The sequence below is a fragment of the Hyla sarda genome, chromosome 6 (genome assembly GCF_029499605.1).
Source record: "Hyla sarda isolate aHylSar1 chromosome 6, aHylSar1.hap1, whole genome shotgun sequence".
Taxonomy (NCBI): domain Eukaryota; kingdom Metazoa; phylum Chordata; class Amphibia; order Anura; family Hylidae; genus Hyla; species Hyla sarda.
This window is the reverse complement of record NC_079194.1, coordinates 232,664,087-232,684,364: the sequence shown is the minus strand read 5'-3', so window position 1 is coordinate 232,684,364 and position 20,278 is coordinate 232,664,087. Positions and strand designations below refer to the sequence as shown.

Here is a 20,278-nt window from a genome sequence, read left to right as displayed (position 1 = left end):
ATAAGAGAAGACATGGGGAGCGGGAATGGATGGTGAGAGTACAACAGATTGTGTCCCGAGGGTCTTCACATAGTTCTGAGTTGAGGTACTGGGTGTTATGATTCGGCAAGCTGGAGGTGGATCCTCTGTGTCAGAGAGGGATTGGCGTGGACCGTGCCGGCGGACCGGTTCTAAGTTGCTACTGGTATTCACCAGAGCCCGCCGCAAAGCAGGATGGTCTTGCAGCGGCGGTAGCAACCAGGTCGCATACACCGGCAACGGCTATACCTCTCTGACTGCTGAGATAGGCGCGGTACAAAAGGACAAGGCAAGAGCAAGGTCAAACGTAGCAGAAGGTCAGGGCAGGCAGCAAGGGTCGTAATCAGGGGCAACAGCAGAAGATCTGGAACACAGGCTTTGGACAACACTAAACGCTTTCTCTGGCACAAGGCAACAAGATCCGGCCAGTAAGGGAAGGTGAAGTGAGGTTATATAGACAGGGAGCAGGTGGAAGCTAGTAGACTGATTGGGCCAGGCATCAATCATTGGTGCACTGGCCCTTTAAATCTTAGAGAGCTGGCGCGCGCCAGAACGTGACAGCCGGGGACCGGGACGGGTAAGTGGCTTGGGATGCGATACACGAGTGGGCGCGTCCCGCTATGCGAATCGCATCCCCATCGTGAATGTCAGTGCAGCGTTCCCGGTCAGCGGGTCTGACCGGGGCGCTGCAGAGAGGAGAACGCCGTGAGCGCTCCGGGGAGGAGCAGGGAGGGGGGGCAGGATATGTACACTGGGTATCTTCAGGGGGGTAGAAAGGGGTATATGAGGGAGAAGAGTGGGGGAGGGGGGCAGGATATGTACAGTACCTTACTCCATCTCACACTTCAATGGGGAGGAACAGTGGAACTTCAGAATTGAGCAACCATAACTCTCAAGGTTCAATGAAGGGTAGCAGCTCCAGCAGTGGGCGAGCTACAACTATAAGCAGTATGCGACAGCACTGGGAAGTCAGCTCCATCTTCAAGGTGGATAAGTCGGAGACCAGTTATCTGCCTCAGCGTGGCGGTGGGGACTCCCTCGTCTTGTTCTTCTTGGCCTTAGGCAATTTCCCTCGGGTTACCTGTTTCCAGTCCGGCATTTTAGGGACCAGTGGAAGAGGGTGAAGATCGGAAACTGGCATTCAGGAAGGGACTTCTATCGGAGGTATGTCCAAGGCCCTCCATGCTGCGGTCAGGTCTCTCGGTGTGCGTATCAGCTTATGTCTGTCATTTTTCATGACCAATAGACCAAAAGGGAAAAGCCAGGAATATTGCAGGCCTCTATCCCTTAGCTGTTCTAGCACGGGCCGCGTCTTTTCACCAAAATGGTTAGCGAAATGTCCTTGTATAAGGAAATCTCTGCGTTGCCATAGTGAATGAGGTGCATTTCTCTTGAGGCTTGTAGAATGGCAGCGGTATCAACATAGGATAGCAAACTGCAGATGATGTCCCTCGGCGGGTCAGATGGTTTGGGCTTAGGTTAGAGAGCTCTGTGGATTCGCTCAATGACTATTTGTTGTGCCCTTTCTCGACCTAGTAGGCCCATGAATACTTCCATGGCTACTGAGGGCAGGGAGTCTGCGGCCCAGGACTCTGGAAGCCCCTTAAACCTAATGTTCTTTTGCCTGCTGTGATTTTCTTGATCCTCGATTAGGGTAAGTGCAGAGTTAACATGAGCCTCAAGTTGCTCCATTCGGGTAGTGTGAGCCTCCGAGTGTGAGGCCAGGTCTGTGAGCATAGTCTCTAGGGTCTCAGTGCAGAATCCAATTGCGTGTACCTCCGCCTTTATGTCTGCTAGCTCCGTTAGGACCGGCTTCACTGCTTGAATCAAGGCTTTCTCCATAAATTATTTTAGGAAGTGATGGGTCATCAGTTTTACTTCCCGGGTCGCAGTCTTCTCCCGAGTTTCGGAGGTGTGCCGCCTCTGACAGCATCTTGGATAGCATGGCCGGGGAGAGAGCGTTCCTCTTTTTGAAGTATTTAGCAAGGTCTGGCTGATTTTTATTCATTTTAGGGGAATCCTGTTAATCACCAGGAATGTATCTTCCAATCTTTCCCATAATAAGCAAATTAAGAGGTAATAAGGGCATTGAGAACGTGTTAGACAGGAGAGTGAGCAGCTCACATGTCCATTCCAGTCTGCTACTAGGCTCCGCCCCCAAGTGTGATACATTTCTGCCACCTGACCCCTTTGTTTTGGAAGGGATAAGCAAGCGACAGAGCTGTCTTGCGACACCTCACCCCTCCTCAAAGACAACACATGAATGTTCGGCTGCACCAAATTTTCATGTGTATTGGGAGGTCAGGAGAGATATATAAAGGCTGAATGAAAGTTCATTTGTTAAAAAATGTATATGCCCCTCTAGATACAGGACAGTAGTGTACTGACTCTCATACAAGAAACCTAGTGGCACATGGAGACATGTCAATCTTTAGGCTAAATTTATTTATAAAGGGTCATATAGCGATCCAACTTCAGACTCAAAAATGCAGCTATATTAAAACTGTCTGAAATAGATCTTACATGTGTGTAGCCAAATGTTTTAAACCCTGTGCTCGCGTCATGCATGGTCCTTGTCGGGAACTGTCCGGAATAGAAGCATATCCCCATAGCAAACCTCTCCTGCTCCAGACAGTTCCTGACATGGACAAAGGTGTCAGCAGAGAGCACTGTGGTCAGACAAAAAAGAAATTCAAAAAGAAAAGAACTTCCTCTGTAGTACACAGCAACTGATAAGTACTGAAAAGATTAAGATTTTTTTAATAAATGTCATTTACAAAACTGTTCAACTTTCTGGAATCAGTTGATTTGAAAAAAAAAATAGTTTTCCACCATAGTACTAAATGTTCTGATCTGCAGAACCAAGCACAGCCCATGAATAAATGTCGTGTGTGTGTTTTACTGTGATCACATATAAAAAATTGTTTCCTATTCAGATTCTACACGAGATACCTACACAGATGACTCCGAACATGGAACGTACGACTGCCGCACAGATCAATCTCTGCTCATTCAGCACAAACTTAACAGGCAAAAACAAGCCTCGCGGAAATCTCAAAAGGTAATCCAGAATCTTCATCCCCAATCAATATGTGGAAGTTTTACATTCTGTACACACATTTTATATCCAGATAGCAATCGATTACATCACAGCATGGTTATAGCAGAGCTGGATGAGCTGCAGGCTACTCATTGCATAGCAATCATTTCTTTTATCCACAGCAAGACGTGCAAAATGTATCACCTAAATTTAATCCTGAGAACTCGCAGAGTTAATAGATTTTATACCATATACTTCTAGCCCTAAAATAGATAACCTAAACATTGATATGGAGATCTTTTGTTCACTAGCTGTAGTTTTTCAGATAGAACAAAATGGCTGATGATAGATAGATATGCAGACAGATAGATATGTAACGTTTCAACGTCATTTCCAAGCATGGCGGCGTGATTCCGTTGAAACGTTGTTTCCACATGGGTAAATAAAACCTGTTTATTTGCACTTTATGGGACTGCTACCAGGATCATTTCTTTTTGGATCTATACTGTACAATTTAGTCTGCAATTGGGACTGTGTTTTTGCCGGCTTGCACCTCACTGTCTTCTAGACTGCACCTGGTTGTGCTGTCTCTGCCTATTCCCACTTTAGATAGATATGTAGATAGATTAGATATGTAGATAGATGATAGATAGATAGATGATTGATAGATAGATCAAGATGCTTTACATACGGTAATTTACCTGTATTAATACTCTGTTCAATCTTGTTTTAGTGTAAAGAAGATTCAATAAATCGAGAAAAGCAAAGATTCCCGGCACACACAAATCCGGTATGGATACACATCTTATTATATTATTCTCCAGGTGTTATATTGGCATACATTTCTGTGAATTGTATTTTTTTTAATAGTTTAACCACTTCAGGTCGCAGGGCCCGTGGGATATCCGGTCCCCACCGCTAGCCGGTCCGGAGCTGGATGCCTGCTGAAATCGTTCAGCAGGCATCGCGGCATATCGCCCAGGGAGGTCATTATACCCCCCCATGTCGGCGATGGCCGTAGATCGCTGGACAATTCAGCCCAGCGATCTGCGGCGATTCCGGGTCAATCGGGTCTCCAGTGACCCGGAATTACTGACGGCCCCGAACAGCCATAGCCAGCAGGGGTGTGGTGGCACTGGTGCCACCTCACGATCGCCCTGATTCGTCGGCCGGTTTACCGGCCAACCAATCAGGGCACCTGCTGCGGGTGTCACTCCCGCATCCCGCTCCGCCCCTCTTCCAGAGGACGTGAGCGGGTGCCGGAAGAAGACCCCGGGAGCTGGGGACCCCGAACCCTGGCATCCCTGTTGGGATCGGGGCCCAAGGAGCGACGGTGGCGGCGAGGGACTGACCTGGGGAGCAGCAGTTGGAGGTAATTGACAGCCTCCTGCTGTTGCTTAGCAACAGCTCCCAGCATGCAAAAAGGGCATGCTGGGAGCTGTAGTTATGCAACAGCAGGAGGCACACCACCACAACTCCCAGAATTCCTTTATGGGCATGCTGGGACTTGTAGTGGTGCATCTGCTGTTTGCATAACTACAACTCCCAGCATGCCCGTTGGCTGTCAGTGACTGCTGAGAGTTGTAGTTTTGCAACAGCTGAAGGCACACTGGTTGTGAAACTCAGAGTTTTTTTTTTTTTACCTAACTCAGTGTTTCACGACCAGAGTGCCTCCAGCTGTTGCAAACTACAACTCCCAGCATGCACCGTACATGCTGGGAGTTGTAGTTTTGCAACAGCTGGAGGCACACTGGTTGTGAAACACTGAGTTAGGTAAAAAAAAACTCTGAGTTTCACAACCATTGTGCCTTCAGCTGTTGCAAAACTACAACTCTCACCGACAGTCACCGACAGCCAACGGGCATGCTGGGAGTTGTAGTTTTGCAACAGCTGGATGTTTCCCCCTCCTAAATGTGAACGTACAGGGTACACTCACATGGGAGGAGGTTTACAGTAAGTATCCGGCTGCAAGTTTGCGCTGCGGCAAATTTTCTGCCGCAGCTCAAACTGCCAGCGAGAAACTACTGTGAACCCCCGCCCGTGCGACTGTACCCTAAAAACACTACACTACACTACCACAAAATAAAATAAAAAGTAAAAAACACTACATATACACATACCCCTACACAGCCCCCCTCCCCAATAAAAATGAAAAACGTCTGGTACGCCCCTGTTTCCAAAACGGAGCCTCCAGCTGTTGCAAAACAACTACTCCCAGTATTACCAGATAGCCACTGACTGCCCAGGCATGCTGGGAGTTTTACAACAGCTGGAGGCAAATGGGCATGGCGCTCTCACTTTGGAGCCCTGTTGTATTTCAAGGCAACAGTTTAAAAAAAAAAAAATTTGGGGGAAAAAGAGCATTTTAGGTAAAAAATAATATTTTTTTTTTTACATATGCAAAAGTCGTGAAACACCTGTGGGGTATTAAGGCTCACTTTACCCCTTGTTACGTTCCCCAAGGGGTCTAGTTTCCAAAATAGTATGCCATGTGTTTTTTTTTTTTTTTTTGCTGTGCTGGCACCATAGGGGCTTCCTAAATGCGGCATGCCCCCAGAGCAAAATTTGCTTCCAAAAAGCCAAATGTGACTACTCCTCTTCTGAGACCTGTAGTGCGCCAGCATAGCACTTGTCACCCCCATATGGGGTGTTTTCTGAATCGGGAAAAATTGGGCTTCAAATTTTGAGGGGTATTTTCTGCTATTACCCTTTTAAAAATGTAACATTTTTGGGAAAACAAGCATTTTAGGTCAAATTATTATTATTTTTTTTACTTTTGCAAGAGTCATGAAACACCTGTGGGGTATTAAGGCTCACTTTATCCCATGTTACATTCCCCGAGGGGTCTAGTTTCCAAAATGGTATGCCATGTGTTTTTTTTTTTTTTTTTTTGCTGTTTTGACACCCTAGGGGCTTCCTAAAGGTGACATGCCCCCCAAAAACCATTTCAGAAAAATGTTCTCTCCAAAATCCCCTTGTCGCTCCTTCCCTTCTGAGCCCTCTACTGCGCCCGCCGAACACTTTACATAGACATATGAGGTATGTGCTTACATAGTAAAAATTTTCTCCTTTTTACCCCTTGCAAAAATTAAAAAATTGGGTCTACAAGAACATGCCAGTGTAAAAAATGAAGATTGTGAATTTTCTCCTTTACTTTGCTGCTATTCCTGTGAAACACCTAAAGGGTTAAAACACTGACTGAATATCATTTTGAATACTTTTGGGGTTGTAGTTTTTATAATGTGGTCATTTGTGGGGTATTTCTAATATGAAGACCCTTCAAATCCATTTCAAAACTGGACTGGTCCCTGAAAAAAAGGAAAAATTGGAAACTTGCAGCTGAACTTTGAAGCCCTCTGGTGTCTTCCAAAAGTAAAAACTCATAAATTTTATGATGCAAACATAAAGTGGACATATTGTATGTGTGAACAAAAAAAAAATTATTTTGAATATCCATTTTCCTTACAAGCAGAGAGCTTCAAAGTTAGAAAAATGCTAAATTTTCATTTTTTTCTTCAAATTTTGGGATTTTTCACCAAGAAAGGATGCAAGTTACCATAAAATTTTACCACTATGTTAAAGTAGAATATGTCACGAAAAAACAATCTCGGCATCAGAATGATAAGTAAAAGCATTCCAGAGTTATTAATGTTTAAAGGGGCAGTGGTCAGAATTGCAAACAACGGCCGAGTCCTTAAGGTGAAAAAGGGCTAAGTCCTTAAGGGGTTAATAAAGTGTCAGTATGTCAGTCGGTCTTGAGTCCTGACATATGTATGAAATGTTTTCCCAGGCTTACCATTCATATAGCAGGTCACCGCCACTTTCCCTTTTTACATCAAAAAGAGAAAAAAAAAACATCATGGCAGGGAATACAGTGAAGGAAAATATATTTGATCCCCTGTTGATTTTATACATTTGTTAACTGCTAAAGAAGATCGGTCTATAATTTAAAAGTTGGTTTATTTAAACAGTAAGAGACAGAATAACAAAAAATCCAGAAAAATGCATTTAAAATAAGTTATAAATTGATTTGCATTTTACTCAGGGAATATCAGCAACATTTCTTGCTCTCAGGTGTCTTTTATACAGGTTACAAGCTGAGATTATGAGCACTCTCTTAAAGGGATTTCTACAAATCTCAGCTTGTTACCTGTATAAAAGACACTTGTCCACAGAGGCAATCTATCAATGAGATTCCAAACTCTCCACCATGGCCAAGACCAAACAGCTGTCTATGCATCTCTGGGACAAGATTGTAGACCTACACAAGGCTATAATGGGCCACAAGACCATTGCCAAGCAGCTTGGTGAAGTTATTTGCAAATGAAAGAAAAAAAATAACGGTTACTCTCCCTCAGGGGTGGACTCCATGCAAGATCTCACCTCATCAAGTTTCATTTGATCATGAGAACGGTGAGGAATAAATCCAGAACTACACAGGTGCTTTTCTATGAGCCCAAGGTAGCTGAAACGAAGTCACAAAGAAATCCTACAGGGCCCACAAAGTCCCCCTGCTCAAAAAAAATCACATGTATTGACCCATTTGAAGTTTGCCAGTGAACATCTGACCAAGGGTAAATTTCTCACCAAGCTGCTCAGCAATAGTCTTATAGGCCATTTCAGTCTTGTGTAGGGCTACAATCTTGTCCCTGACAACAGCTCATTGGTCTTGACCATGGTGGAGAGTTTGGAATCTGATTGATTGCTTCTGTGGACAGGTGTCTTTTATACAGTTAACAAGCTGAGATTAAGAGCACTCCCTTTAAGAGAGGGATCCTAATTAGAGATGAGCAAACTTTCAGTAAATTTGATTCGTCACAAACTTCTCGGCTCGGCAGTTGATGACTTTTCCTGCGTAAATTAGTTCAGCCTTCAGGTGCTCTGGTGGGCTGGAAAAGGTGGATACATTCCTAGGAAAGAGTCTCCTAGGACTGTATCCACCTTTTCCAGCCCACCGGAGCACCGGAAAGCTGAACTAATTTATGCAGGAAAAGTAATCAACTGCCGAGCCGAGAAGTTCATGACGAATTGAACTTACTGTAAATTCGCTCATCTCTCATTCTAATCTCAGCTGGTTACCTTAATAAAAGACACCTGGAAGTCAGAAATCTTTCTGATTGATAGAAAATCAAATCCTAAAAAGCAAATCAATTCATAACTTATTTGAAATGCATGCATTTTTTGTTGTTATTCTGTCTCTCACTGTTCCAATAAACCAAACATTAAACTTAGACTGATCATTTGTTTGTTAATGGGCAAACATACAAAATCCTTAGGGGATCAATTACTTTTTTAAATTTACTTTAGATGTTCAGTGGTGCACAATTCAATAGCAAGTTTGCTTCACATACTGCATAAATAAGATATTATCCATGGCACTCACCGACTTCATAGCAGATTCCATGATGAGACTGGACATGATAAAAGGCCTACGGCTGTTTCATCTGGGATCCATGGAAGATCTACACAGGTGTAAAATACTGCCCAACGCCAATCAGATAATAGCAAAGATAAAAGCAACAACAAATAGCATTCTTTTAAGCACACAACAATAATAACAACAAAATAAAAACAGTATATTAAAGCATGCATATAATATACAGTGCAATTGGGAAAAAGATGATAAACCATTCTTTTCATTAAGGCCAAGAGGATCTAACACATAAATATGGAATATTCATCTAGCCTCTATTTGTCATAATGGCCTTAATGAGAAGAATAATCTATCATATTTTCTAATTGTTATAATTGCACAGTAAATTATGTGTATGCTTTATTATGCTATTCTTATTGTGTTATTGCTGTGGGCTTAAAGGGGTACTCCACTGGCCAGCGTTCGGAACATTTAGTTCCGAACGCTGTGTGCATGCTGCGGGGTTTGGCCACACCCCTCAATGCAAGTCTATGGGAGGGAGCGTGAAGGCCGCCATGCCCCCTCCCATAGACTTGCATTGAGGGGGTGTGGAGTGATGTCACAAGGGGGCGTGGCCCACCACCCACACAGTGTTTGGAGCTAAATGTTCCGAACGATGGTCAGTGGAGTGCCCCTATAACTTATAGTTTTTATCTTTGCTTTAAAGTAATAATAAAACTGCTGAAAAGTCGGTGAGTGCTGTGGATAATATTTTCTTTATGGACCTATGTTTCCAGGCGTTCTTTAATTATTTTGTATATGGAATTATTTCCCACCCTCCTTAAGATGCTAGCGCTTGTTTATCTCATATACAATGGACTGTCTGCTCATTTCACTACCTAGGCACATCTGTGCATTGATCTGTATATGTTTTGTGAAATAGGTGTTTCTGCATCTACGGTAATCTGTTCTCGATTTGGTTTGAACAGTTCATGGAATATTTACTTAAAAGTCCTTTTACTGAGAAATAATGATTCATCCAGGACTCCTTAAAAGGAACTATTTAGCTTGCACAGGACTGTAAGTGGAATAATATAGTGTCCATTGAGTGTCAGGGGCACGGAAGACTTTGACCTCATTACACTTTAAAGACATTTACTTGGCATCTAATAGGAAGAGCTTAGCTTGCACATACTGTACGTTGTATAGTACTGGAAGCACTTAGCCAATAAAAGATATGACAGCTGTAAGACTATGTCTGTAGCTGACTCAGTACATGGGGGGTACCAGGGCACTTAGACATCTTATCCCCTATCCATGGAACAAGTAGGAGGGCAGGAAGGTGTATTAAGGCCATGTACAGGAGATTTAATAGGTCCCAGTAGAATAATAGATGCAAGGTTAATGTCCTAAGCTGATCAGAGTTTTTTTTTATTTTATTTTTTATTCCGTTCATTGGATAGCCCCTTTAAAATGCCTGTCTATACTTAGATGCATCTGCACCTACAAGTTTGCACCAAATACAACTACATTTTTATTTGCGCTGATGCGGTTGTCAATGAAAGGGTTTGTCCTACCACCGATTTATACAGGTTTTATTCACACAATGGCTCAAATTGATCAATCTGTGGGTATAAAAACTGTCTGGTCTTCCCATAGCTACCAATCTTGCTGAACTCTGGAAAACATTTAAGCTGTGCTTTGATTGGTTGCTAATCAGACAGTTTTGTCTCTGACAGATTAATAATGTCTGACTGCACCACTTTTGATAAATATATATAGTCATACAGTGGGGCAAAAAAAAATATTTAGTCAGCCACCAATTGTGCAAGTTCTCCCACTGAAAAAGATGAGAGAGGCCTGTAATTTTCCTCATAGGTATACCTCAACTATGAGAGACATAATGAAAAAAAAAAAAAACATAAAATCACATTGCCTGATTTTTTTAAGAATTAATTTGCAACTTATGGTGGAAAATAAGTATTTGGTCACCTACAAGCAAGCAAAATTTCTGGCTCTCACAGACCTGTAACTTCTTTAAGAGTCTCCTCTGTCCTCCACTCATTACCTGTATGAACTTATCAGTATAAAAGACACCTGTCCACAACCTCAAACAGTCACACTCCAAACTCCACTATGTCCAAGACCAAAGAGCTGTCGAAGGACACCGGAAACAGACCTGCACCGGGGCTGGGAAGACTGAATCTGCAATAGGCAAGCACCTAGTGAATGCAGAGAGCTGGGACCAAAGTAACATAGGCTACCATCAGTAACACACTATGCCGCCAGGGACTCAAATCATGCAGTGCCAGACGTGTCCCCCTGCTGAAGCCAGTACATGTCTGGGCCTGTCTGAAGTTTGCTAGAGAGCATTTGGATGATCCAGAAGAGTACTGGGAGAATGTCATATGGTCAGATAAAACTAAAGTAGAACTTTTTGCAAAACTCAACTTGTCATGTTTGGAGGAAAAAGAATGCTGAGTTGCATCCAAAGTTAACCATACCTACCTAAGCATATATATATTTAGTTAGCACTCCAATAATAATTTTCCATGACCAAGAATACCAGTATACAAGGAGGAAATATATACCATCACACAATAACTTGATAATACCACCATACTGTAATGAATAAAACCACTATACACAGACCAGTATTCCCCCATACAGTGCCAATATAGCGAAAGTTACCAGCTATACACAGGATATGTATACAATATAAGTGATTATATACAGAACCAGGGATGCCATCAGAAATTTTGGAGCCCCTTACACAGCTCAAGCCCTACTCTCAGTGTACAAAATAATTCCTCCCTGGATGCCCTGCATAGTATAAGGGAGTAAGTATGTGTATTGGGGTAGAGGGTAGGGGGATTGGGTGGTGGTGGGTAGGTAATTTCCCCTCCCCTAGTAGGTAGATGCCCCCAGTAGGTAGGTAGGGATTTCCCCCTATAAGGTAGAAACTTCCATTACAGTAGGTAAGTAGTAGGTAATGCTTCTAGTGGGTAGGTTGTAGGTGATGCTCCCAGTGGGTAGGTTGTAGGTGATATCCCCAGTAGGTAGTATGTAATGTCCCTAGGTAGGTTTTAGGTAGTGCCCACAACAGGTAGGAAGTAGGTAATGTCCCCAGTAGATAGTGCCCCCCCCCCCGAGGTAAGTAATGCCCCAAGTAGGTAGTCCCATTAGTAGTTAGTGCCCCCAGTAGATAGTGCCCCTAGGTAGGTAATGATCCCAGTAGATAGTGCCCACAAGTAGGTTATGCCCCTAGTAGGTAGTTCCCTCAGTAGTTAGTGCCCCAAGGTAGGTCATGCCTCCAGTAATTAGTTCCCTCAGGCAGGTATTGCCCCAGGCACATAATGCTACCAGTAGATAGTGACCCCAGTGGATAGTGGCTACCCCTGGCAGCCCCTTTGCTGATTTTAGAGGGCCTACAGCCTGTCCTATTCTCTAAGTGAATAGGGGCATGGGGGAGGGAATAGATAGAGAGATAGATAGATAGATAAGTAAATATGATGCAGCACTCCACAAGTAGCAAAGAAGGTGATTTTATTCCATCATGTGCATAGACTATGCACATGATGGAATAAAATCACCTTCTTTGCTACTTGTGGAGTGCTGCATCGTATTTACTTATCTGGATTAAGGAACCGGAAGGACCCAGGTTCCAGATATGCGGGCACCCCGATTTTCTTCTTTTTTACCCTGGATTTTGGTTGTGCCGTTTTTATTTGCATTAGATAGATAGATAGATATTCAAGAAGAAAGGCTGCTGCAGCACACAAATGTTGTGAATCAAGTAGTTTTAATCCAAGCCTTGGAATAAAAAAACTTGATTCACCGCATTTGTGTTCTGCAGCATCTCTACTGATGTGCTGCTCTACCTGGACTTTTAGATACAGTAGATAGATAGATTGAAACAAAAAAGATCCAATCAGCACTCCGGTATATGTGAACAAAAACGAATGCAGTTTATTCACCCGTGTCAGCGATGTTTCAGCTTCCCACTTGTAGCCTTTCTCAATCACGCATGAGAAAGGCTACAAGAAGGTAGCTGAAGCGTTTTCAGCAATACGGGACTGTATACAAGTGGGGGAGGGAAAACCGGGCGCTCCTGTATCCCAGCCGTACGCGGACCGTATGTAAATCATTTCAATGAGCCGACCGGAGTGAAATGCTGACTACGGTTGGCTCATTTTTGTCCCAAATGCGGTTTTCCCACTGGACCTAAAACCGTAGTGTACCACGGTTTTAGGTCCAGTGGGAAAACCGCATACATGGCAAAAATGAGCCAACCGGAGTCAGCGTTTCACTCCGGTCGGCTCATTGAAATGATTAACATATGGGCCGCGTACGGCTGGGATACGGGAGCACTCGGTTTTTGCTCCCCCCAGCCGAATACAGTCCCGTATTGCTAAAAACTTAAGGTGAACCCAGCCTTACTGCATTAGTTTTTGTTTACATATACCAGAGTGCTGCTTGGATGTTTTTTGTATTTGGATGTCTTGTCAGATCCATGACCGGGATTCTGTACCTGCATGCACCCGTCACCAGTATACAACGAGGGGTTGTGCTGCTTCCTTCTTTTTTTTTTTAACACAAAGCAGAGGCGCTCCATGTGGAGGATCACACGTGCTGAAGTTGGATAGAATCGGAGGGGGTACAGGTGGTCTCTTACCTGCTCCAGTTGTGTACCAACATACACAGCAATGGACAGCACGTAGTGAATAGCAGGAGTAAGCAGGTTTCCGGCTGCAGCCTTGTCATAGAAAGTTGAGCTGCGCTTGCGCAGTGAATTGTGTTGCATCTTGTTTAAATAAAGAAAGTTTTACCTGAACCACTACACCTGGAATGTGTTTGTTCCAATCAGTGCCAAGAAAATCCCTGCTACCCTCGAAGTTGCACTGTGCTGTTCTTCTTTTTTTGTCTAGATAGATACATAGATATGAGTTAGATAGATGTGGTGCCTTGAGCTGTTGCAAAACTATAACCCTCAGCATGTGTTTGGCTGTCCAGGCATGCTGAGCGTTATCGTTTTGCAACAGCTGGGGGCACCCTGGTTAGGAAACACTGATCTATCTAATATCTATGTTATAGCTCAGTGTTTCCCAACCAGGTGCCTCGATCTGCTGCAAAACTACAACTCTCAGAATGCCTGGACAGCCAAAGGCATGCTGGGGGTTGTAGTTTTACAACAGCTGGAGGCACCTGGTTGGGAAACACTGAGCTTTAACATAGATATTAGATAGATTAGTGTTCCCTAACCAGGGTGCCTCCAGCTATTGTAAAACTACAACTCCCAGCATGTCTGGACAGCCAAAGGCATGCTGGGAGTTGTAGTTTTAAAACAGCTTGAGGCACCGTGGTCAGGAAACATTAAGAAATTGCCAATTTAACTCCCACTGACCCCCAAACAGCAATTTGCCCCTCAACCTTTTCTTCCCGGAAAATTACCTGTTGTATTGGTGGCCGCAGCGGTGGGCAGGGGAAGTCTTCCTGTTCCCCTTCGGTGCCGTCGGGTGTCGTAGTTCGCGGTGGAGCAGAAAGCAAAGTACCTGCCTGCTCCAATAGGGCTGCAGCCTGCACACATAGCAGTGTGGGGGGAGGGGGAGGAGCATCCCTCTGTTCTCCTCCCAGTGAGGCCCCTGCACTCATCTTAAAGGGCCAGAGGCTAACTATTTCTAAAAAGAAAACAGTGCTGCAATGGTGGGCCCTTTGCAGGTTAGAGTACCCCACCATCAATCCGGCCTACTGTGCTGCTGCTGCTGCTGCAGGGTTGGTAAAGCGGGGACCCGGGACCCTTACTGGGGTACTGGCTGTACCCCCCCTGACGGCGGCCTTGATCAGCAGTGGTGGGCCCCTGACCAGACCGGGCCCTTGGACAACGTCTGAGCGGACCGGCCATTTAGTACACCCCTGGAGCACAGAGATGTCCTATCATACAGGAGAGAGCACATAGCAGTACTATCAGACAGGAGAGAGCACAGAGGAGTACTATCAGACAGGAGAGAGTACAGAGGAGTACTATCAGACAGGAGAGAGCACAGAGCAGTACTATCAGAAAAGAGAGAGCACAGAGGAGTAATACCAGACAGGAGAGAGCACAGAGGAGTACTATCAGACAGTAGAGAGCACAGAGGGTCCTATCAGACAGGAAAGAGCACAGAGTAGTAATATCATACAAGAGAGAGCACAGAGAATTCCTATCAATCAGGAGAGAGCACATAGCAGTACTATCAGACAGGAGAGAGCACAGAGGAGTACTATCAGACAGGAGAGAGTACAGAGGAGTTCTATCAGACAGGAGAGAGCACAGAGCAGTACTATCAGAAAAGAGAGAGCACAGAGGAGTACTATCAGACAGGAGAGCACAGAGGAGTACTATCAGGCAGGAGAGAGCACAGAGAGATACCACAAGACAGGGGAGATCACAGAGGAGTGCTGCGGCTGCTGCAGGGTGGGTACAGTGGGAACCCAGGAGTATTATCAGACTGGAGAGAGCACAGAGGAGTACTATCAGACAGGAGAGAGCACAGAGGGTCCTATGAGACAGGAAAGAGCACTGAAGAATACTATCAGACAAGAGAGAGCACAGAGGAGTCCTCTCAGACAGGAGAGAGCACAGAGGAGTGCTATCAGACAGGAGAGAGCACAGAGGAGTACTATCAGACAGGAGAGAGCACAGATGAGTTCTATCAGACAGGAGAGAGCACAGAGGAGTACTATCAGACAGGAGAGAGCACAGATGAGTTCTATCAGACAGGAGAGAGCACAGATGAGTTCTATCAGACAGGAGAGAGCACAGAGGAGTACTATCAGACAGGAGAGAAAACAGAGGAGTACTATCAGACAGGAGAGAGCACAGAGGAGTCCTGTCAGACAGGAGAGAGCACAGTGGAGTACTATCAGACAGGAGAGAGAACAGTGGAGTACTATCAGACAGGAGAGATCACAGAGGATTTCTATCAGACAGGAGAGAGAACAGAGGAGGCCTATCAGGCAGGGGAGAGAAGAGAGGAGTACTATCAGAAAGGAGAGAGCACAGAGGAGTACAATCAGACAGGAGAGAGCACAGAGGAGTCCTATCAGACAGGAGAGAGCACAGAGGAGTATTATCAGAAAGGAGAGATCACAGAGGAGTTGTATCAGACAGGAGAGAGCACAGAAGGGTACTATCAGACAGGAGAGATCACAGAGGAGGCCTATCAGACAGGAGAGGGCACAGAGGAGTACTTTCAGACTGGTGAGAGCACAGAGGAGTCCTTTAAAACAGGAGAGAGCACAGAGGAGTACTTTCAGACAGGAGAGAGTACAGAGGAGTCCTATCAGACAGGAGATGTCCTATCAGACAGAAGAGAGCACAGACGAGTCCTATCAGACAGGAGAGAGCACAGAGGAGTTGTATCAGACAGGAGAAAGCACAGAGGAGTACTATCAGACAGAAGAGAGAACAGAGGAGTACTTTCAGACAAGAAAGAGCACAGAGGAGTACTATCAGACAGAAGAGAGCACAGGGGAGCACTATCAGACAGGAGAGAGCACAGAGGAGTGCTATAAGACAGGAGAGAGCACAGAGGAGTAGTATCAGACAAGAAAGAGCATAGAGCAGTACTATCAGACAGGAGAGAGCACAGAGGAGTGCTGGGAGTACTATCAGACAGGAGAGAGCACAGATGAGTTTTATCAGACAGGAGAGAGCACAAAGGAGTGCTATCAGACAGAAGAGAGCACTGAGGAGTGCTATCAGACAGGAAGGCTTGGAATATATGGAAAACAAAAACAGACAAGAAGCGCAACAATGTGCCGTTATTCCGGTGGAGCAGGGGTAACCACCAGCAACGGAGGGAGAAGTGCTCACCTATTGGTGTTACGCTAAGAGCACAACACCTAATGAAGCTTGGTACCCAGTTCTCGGGTCTGAAGTCGGAGTGCAGCCTGGATCGTTCCCGTCTCTGGGCTAAATAAGGGCGATCAGGGAATCCACACGAGGAAAGTTGCAGGTGGCAACTTAGAAAAGAACCGATCCTCCTGGTGCTCAACCGATGTAAGGGAATAATCCAATCTTTTATTTACGGTCAGGTTTTCATTTAGTATTGCAGGTCCTGTGTCGGACGTTTTTTCAGTTTAAATACCTGTGCACCCTGTGTGTGACGGTTTTCTCACAATTCTTATGTGATTTTTCACTCCAATATTTATTTTTACCAGCATAAAAAATTACTGTTGTCTCAGATTTTTCCCAGCTTGCAATGTGGCCGAGACCTGACTCACTAGTCAGCTGATGACAGGGAGCCTGTCTGCTTCAATGGGTGGAGGGATCGCTTGGTGGGAGAGAGATCAATCTGCAACTAATGCAAAAGCTGTAGGCACCCTGATTGAAAACCACCTATGGTGGTGAGTACTAACAGACAGGAGAGAGCACAGAGGAGTGCTTAAAACCTTTCTAATACTTGTCTGATCAGTATATATTTGCAAAGTGCACAAGATCTAGAGCAGTTCCAACCAGTGTGCCTCAAACTGTGGCAAAACTAAAACTTCCAGCATGTCCGGACAGCCCACAGCTGTCCGGGCATGCTGGAAGTTGTAGTTTTGCAACAGCTGGAGGCCCACTGGTTGGGAAACACTGTTTTGGAGATAGTCAAATGCCAGATGTTGCAGCCTGAAAGGTAACCTTTTCTCTGTCCCACTTCTTGAATCCCTAATGTTCCGTTCTCCCATGCTGACGACACTATGAGGATCTGAATTATTAAAATGTCACATAAACATGCATTAAACCCAGAAAAGCACCAAACTGCTTAGCATTTCATGTATAAAATCCTGAAGGGAGCAGATAAGAAAAATGACATATTATAATCACAATCCTCGCAGCCCAGGATCTACACTATAACAAATGAGATATTAATGGGCGGAGAGGTGATAATAAATTTAATACATGATAGAGAAAGCTCATGTACCTTGTATTCCCTACTTGTAGTAATAGCTCATATACTATCTATGTCCATTAGAAAGATATGCTGGAGAAATAAATGTATCTCTAGGGATGGAGAGAAACTCTCTGCGAATCCCATTGCAGTCAATTGTCCAAACCTACCATCCAGTTAATGGGGCAGCGGTCTTATGGCTGTGGATAAAACAGCCGAGTCTCTGTGGTTTGTGGGAAGGTTATTAACCGGACCCTTTACAAATCTCCCAGCTCCGCCGGATACAAGCATGGAGTCCCTGCATATGAATGACATGGTAGGACAGCTTTTTCTACATATTTCTGCACATGATATCATCCCGAAATGATATTGCTTATCCGATCATTTTTACGTAGTGTGATCCTAATATACTGCTTCAGATGTCATATGATATTAGGACAGAGCCAACTTCATTATCTATGAATATTATAATGCCACTTGTGCATCTAGATAACTTTATTTTAGTTATTATTATTATTATTATTATTATTAATAATAATATTATTATTATTTTAGATTAAACAAATAAATAAATAAAAATCATAGTAATAACTTTTAAAAACAACTAATGTAACTTTAGTGGTAATAAATATAATTTTATAAATAACCTTGTTGTATTAATGAACTATATAATGTATAAACACTATATATATATATATATATATATATATATATATGCAAAACACTATATAAATATTTTTTATTTTACATCAATAGCTTTTATTTTATGTATTTTTAGACTAAATTAATAAGTACATAAATAAAAAAAGTCATATTAATAATAACTTTTAAAGCAACTCAATAGCTATTATATAGTGGTAGTAAATATAATTTTATGAATAAACTTGATTGTATTTATTAATATAAGATACAACAAGTCACTAAAATGGAATTGATAAATGATTTAAGAGGAAACACAAAATGCTGTGACAAATTTATTTTGTATAATAAATTCACTATGAATATTTCAATATATATATATATATATATATATATATATATATATATATATAGTAATATTTACTTTGCAATTAATAATACAATTTGATACACATTATAACATCAAAATATGAATTTTAATCCAGTTTCTATTTGATTATAACAAGTCGAGTCTCTTGGTGTATATAAATTATACTAAATCAATATAGAAGTTACTTCTGACTAAGTTTTGCTGAAATGTTTCTTACAAGCTCATCATCTAATGTACCAAGGAACGACAAAGAAAGCCCTCAATGTGCTGCCTTTATGATAAACATGGAAATTTGCATCTAAAGAATTGTCTTCTCCAGAGCAATTTGAAGCGTATATCATTCTTTATATTGTAGCTTGAAGCTCATTTTGCGCTTAGCATTAGATTTGAATAAATAGTTTCGATCGCAGGGTTTATGTTGTTTCTGAAGTGTTTTCTGAAAGATAAAAAAAAAAAAAAAAAAGATAAATGTATATAAAAAGAACTGACAAGTGGAGATGTGGGCACCATGGAAAGCAATTTGCATAAACAACCATGACATGACATGGCAAAGGGCAGGAAGGGGTTAAAAGTGGAGATGCATAAGCTCTGTGTAGATCATAAATAATTTCCTCTGATGGGCCCAAGAAGTCACAGTCTGATGTTTACACACTGGTTCATTTGAGCTGGAAAATGAACATTTTACATCTCAAATGTCTCAAAGAATTTAAGTTTTCCTGCTGTCAACTTTTAGACAGAGGCGGCTCCAGACTTTGTGAGGACCTTTGGCAAAGCTCAAACATGAGGCCCTGCATTATTTTCTGTAGACTTCCCACGGTGATCCGGCTGTGAGATGGTTGCGCTGTCACCACGGCACCAATCTCAAGTGGCGACAGGGCAGAAATCTCTCAAGATCAGAGGTGTAACTAGTGTCCGGTGGGCCCCATGGCAAATTATGTCCAGCACACCAAGATCACAATCACCAATAATATATATTTTCACCATACATATTACTATGATAATGTTACTGACTAAATCCTGTATACTGAGCACAATATTACTAAAAATGCCAGTACAAAAAAAAAAAAACAATGTAGCCAGACCTGCCATACAAAACGAAATATGTGCACAGGTGCACGCCACTACCATTGCGACTATTGACTGACTACCACCACGATACTGTAACTGTATAAAAATCACTTTACACTGACCATATAGTTGTAGATACCAACTGTACACAGATCTGTATACCATATTGGTGAGTATATATAGTGGTAGATACCAGCTGTACGTGAGCGATCTGCAGATCATATGTGATTACAGTTACATCTGGCTACTAACAGGTGGCATCTTGTATGATCGTTCACTTCTTTTCATCCTTATCGACTGAAGTGAAACGCTGACTCCGGTCGGCTCATATTTGCCCCAAATGTAGTTTTCCACCGGACCTAAAACCGTGGTCCACTACGGTTTTAGGTCTGGTGGGAATACCACATATTTGGCAAAAATGAGCCGACCGGAGTCAGCGTTTCACATCAGTCGGCTCATTGAAATGAATTCCGTATGGGCGGCATACGGCAGGGATGCGGGAGCACCCGGTTTTAGCTCCCCTTCAGTCTTTATTTTTCAATGACACAACAAATACAGCCTTCACACAAACCAAACAAACAAAAATAAATCATGCTTGTCTAGCACTATCTATATAGATCTCTTCTATACAACCATACAAAAACTGTTTTTAGGTTGTATACTTTAGGTGTAGCTTGCTATTATTTTTCCCTGTCTTACCACCAGCCACACAACAAAGTAGGCAACAAATGTGTTTCTTGCACAAGTCACAAAGTTTCCCTTTTGTTGCTACAAACCTGTGTTCTTCCAGCCTCACTTGCATACTGACTCTTACCTAGTTTTAAAGCTCAGTGATGTTCTGTCTTCAGTACCTGTGCTGATTTGGATTTTCCATA

General features: G+C 43.2%; 1 protein-coding gene across 3 annotated transcripts in view; it reads left to right on the top strand.

Moving 5' to 3' along the window:
• ANO3 (anoctamin 3) overlaps positions 1-20,278 on the top strand; it is a 434,465-nt gene that overhangs the window by 219,358 nt on the left and 194,829 nt on the right. For all 3 annotated transcript variants that reach the window (XM_056526698.1, XM_056526699.1, XM_056526701.1), the window contains exons 3-4: positions 2,955-3,079; positions 3,792-3,848. In XM_056526698.1, coding sequence (XP_056382673.1) covers positions 2,955-3,079; positions 3,792-3,848 — 182 coding nt within the window. The remainder of the gene's footprint in view (positions 1-2,954; positions 3,080-3,791; positions 3,849-20,278) is intronic.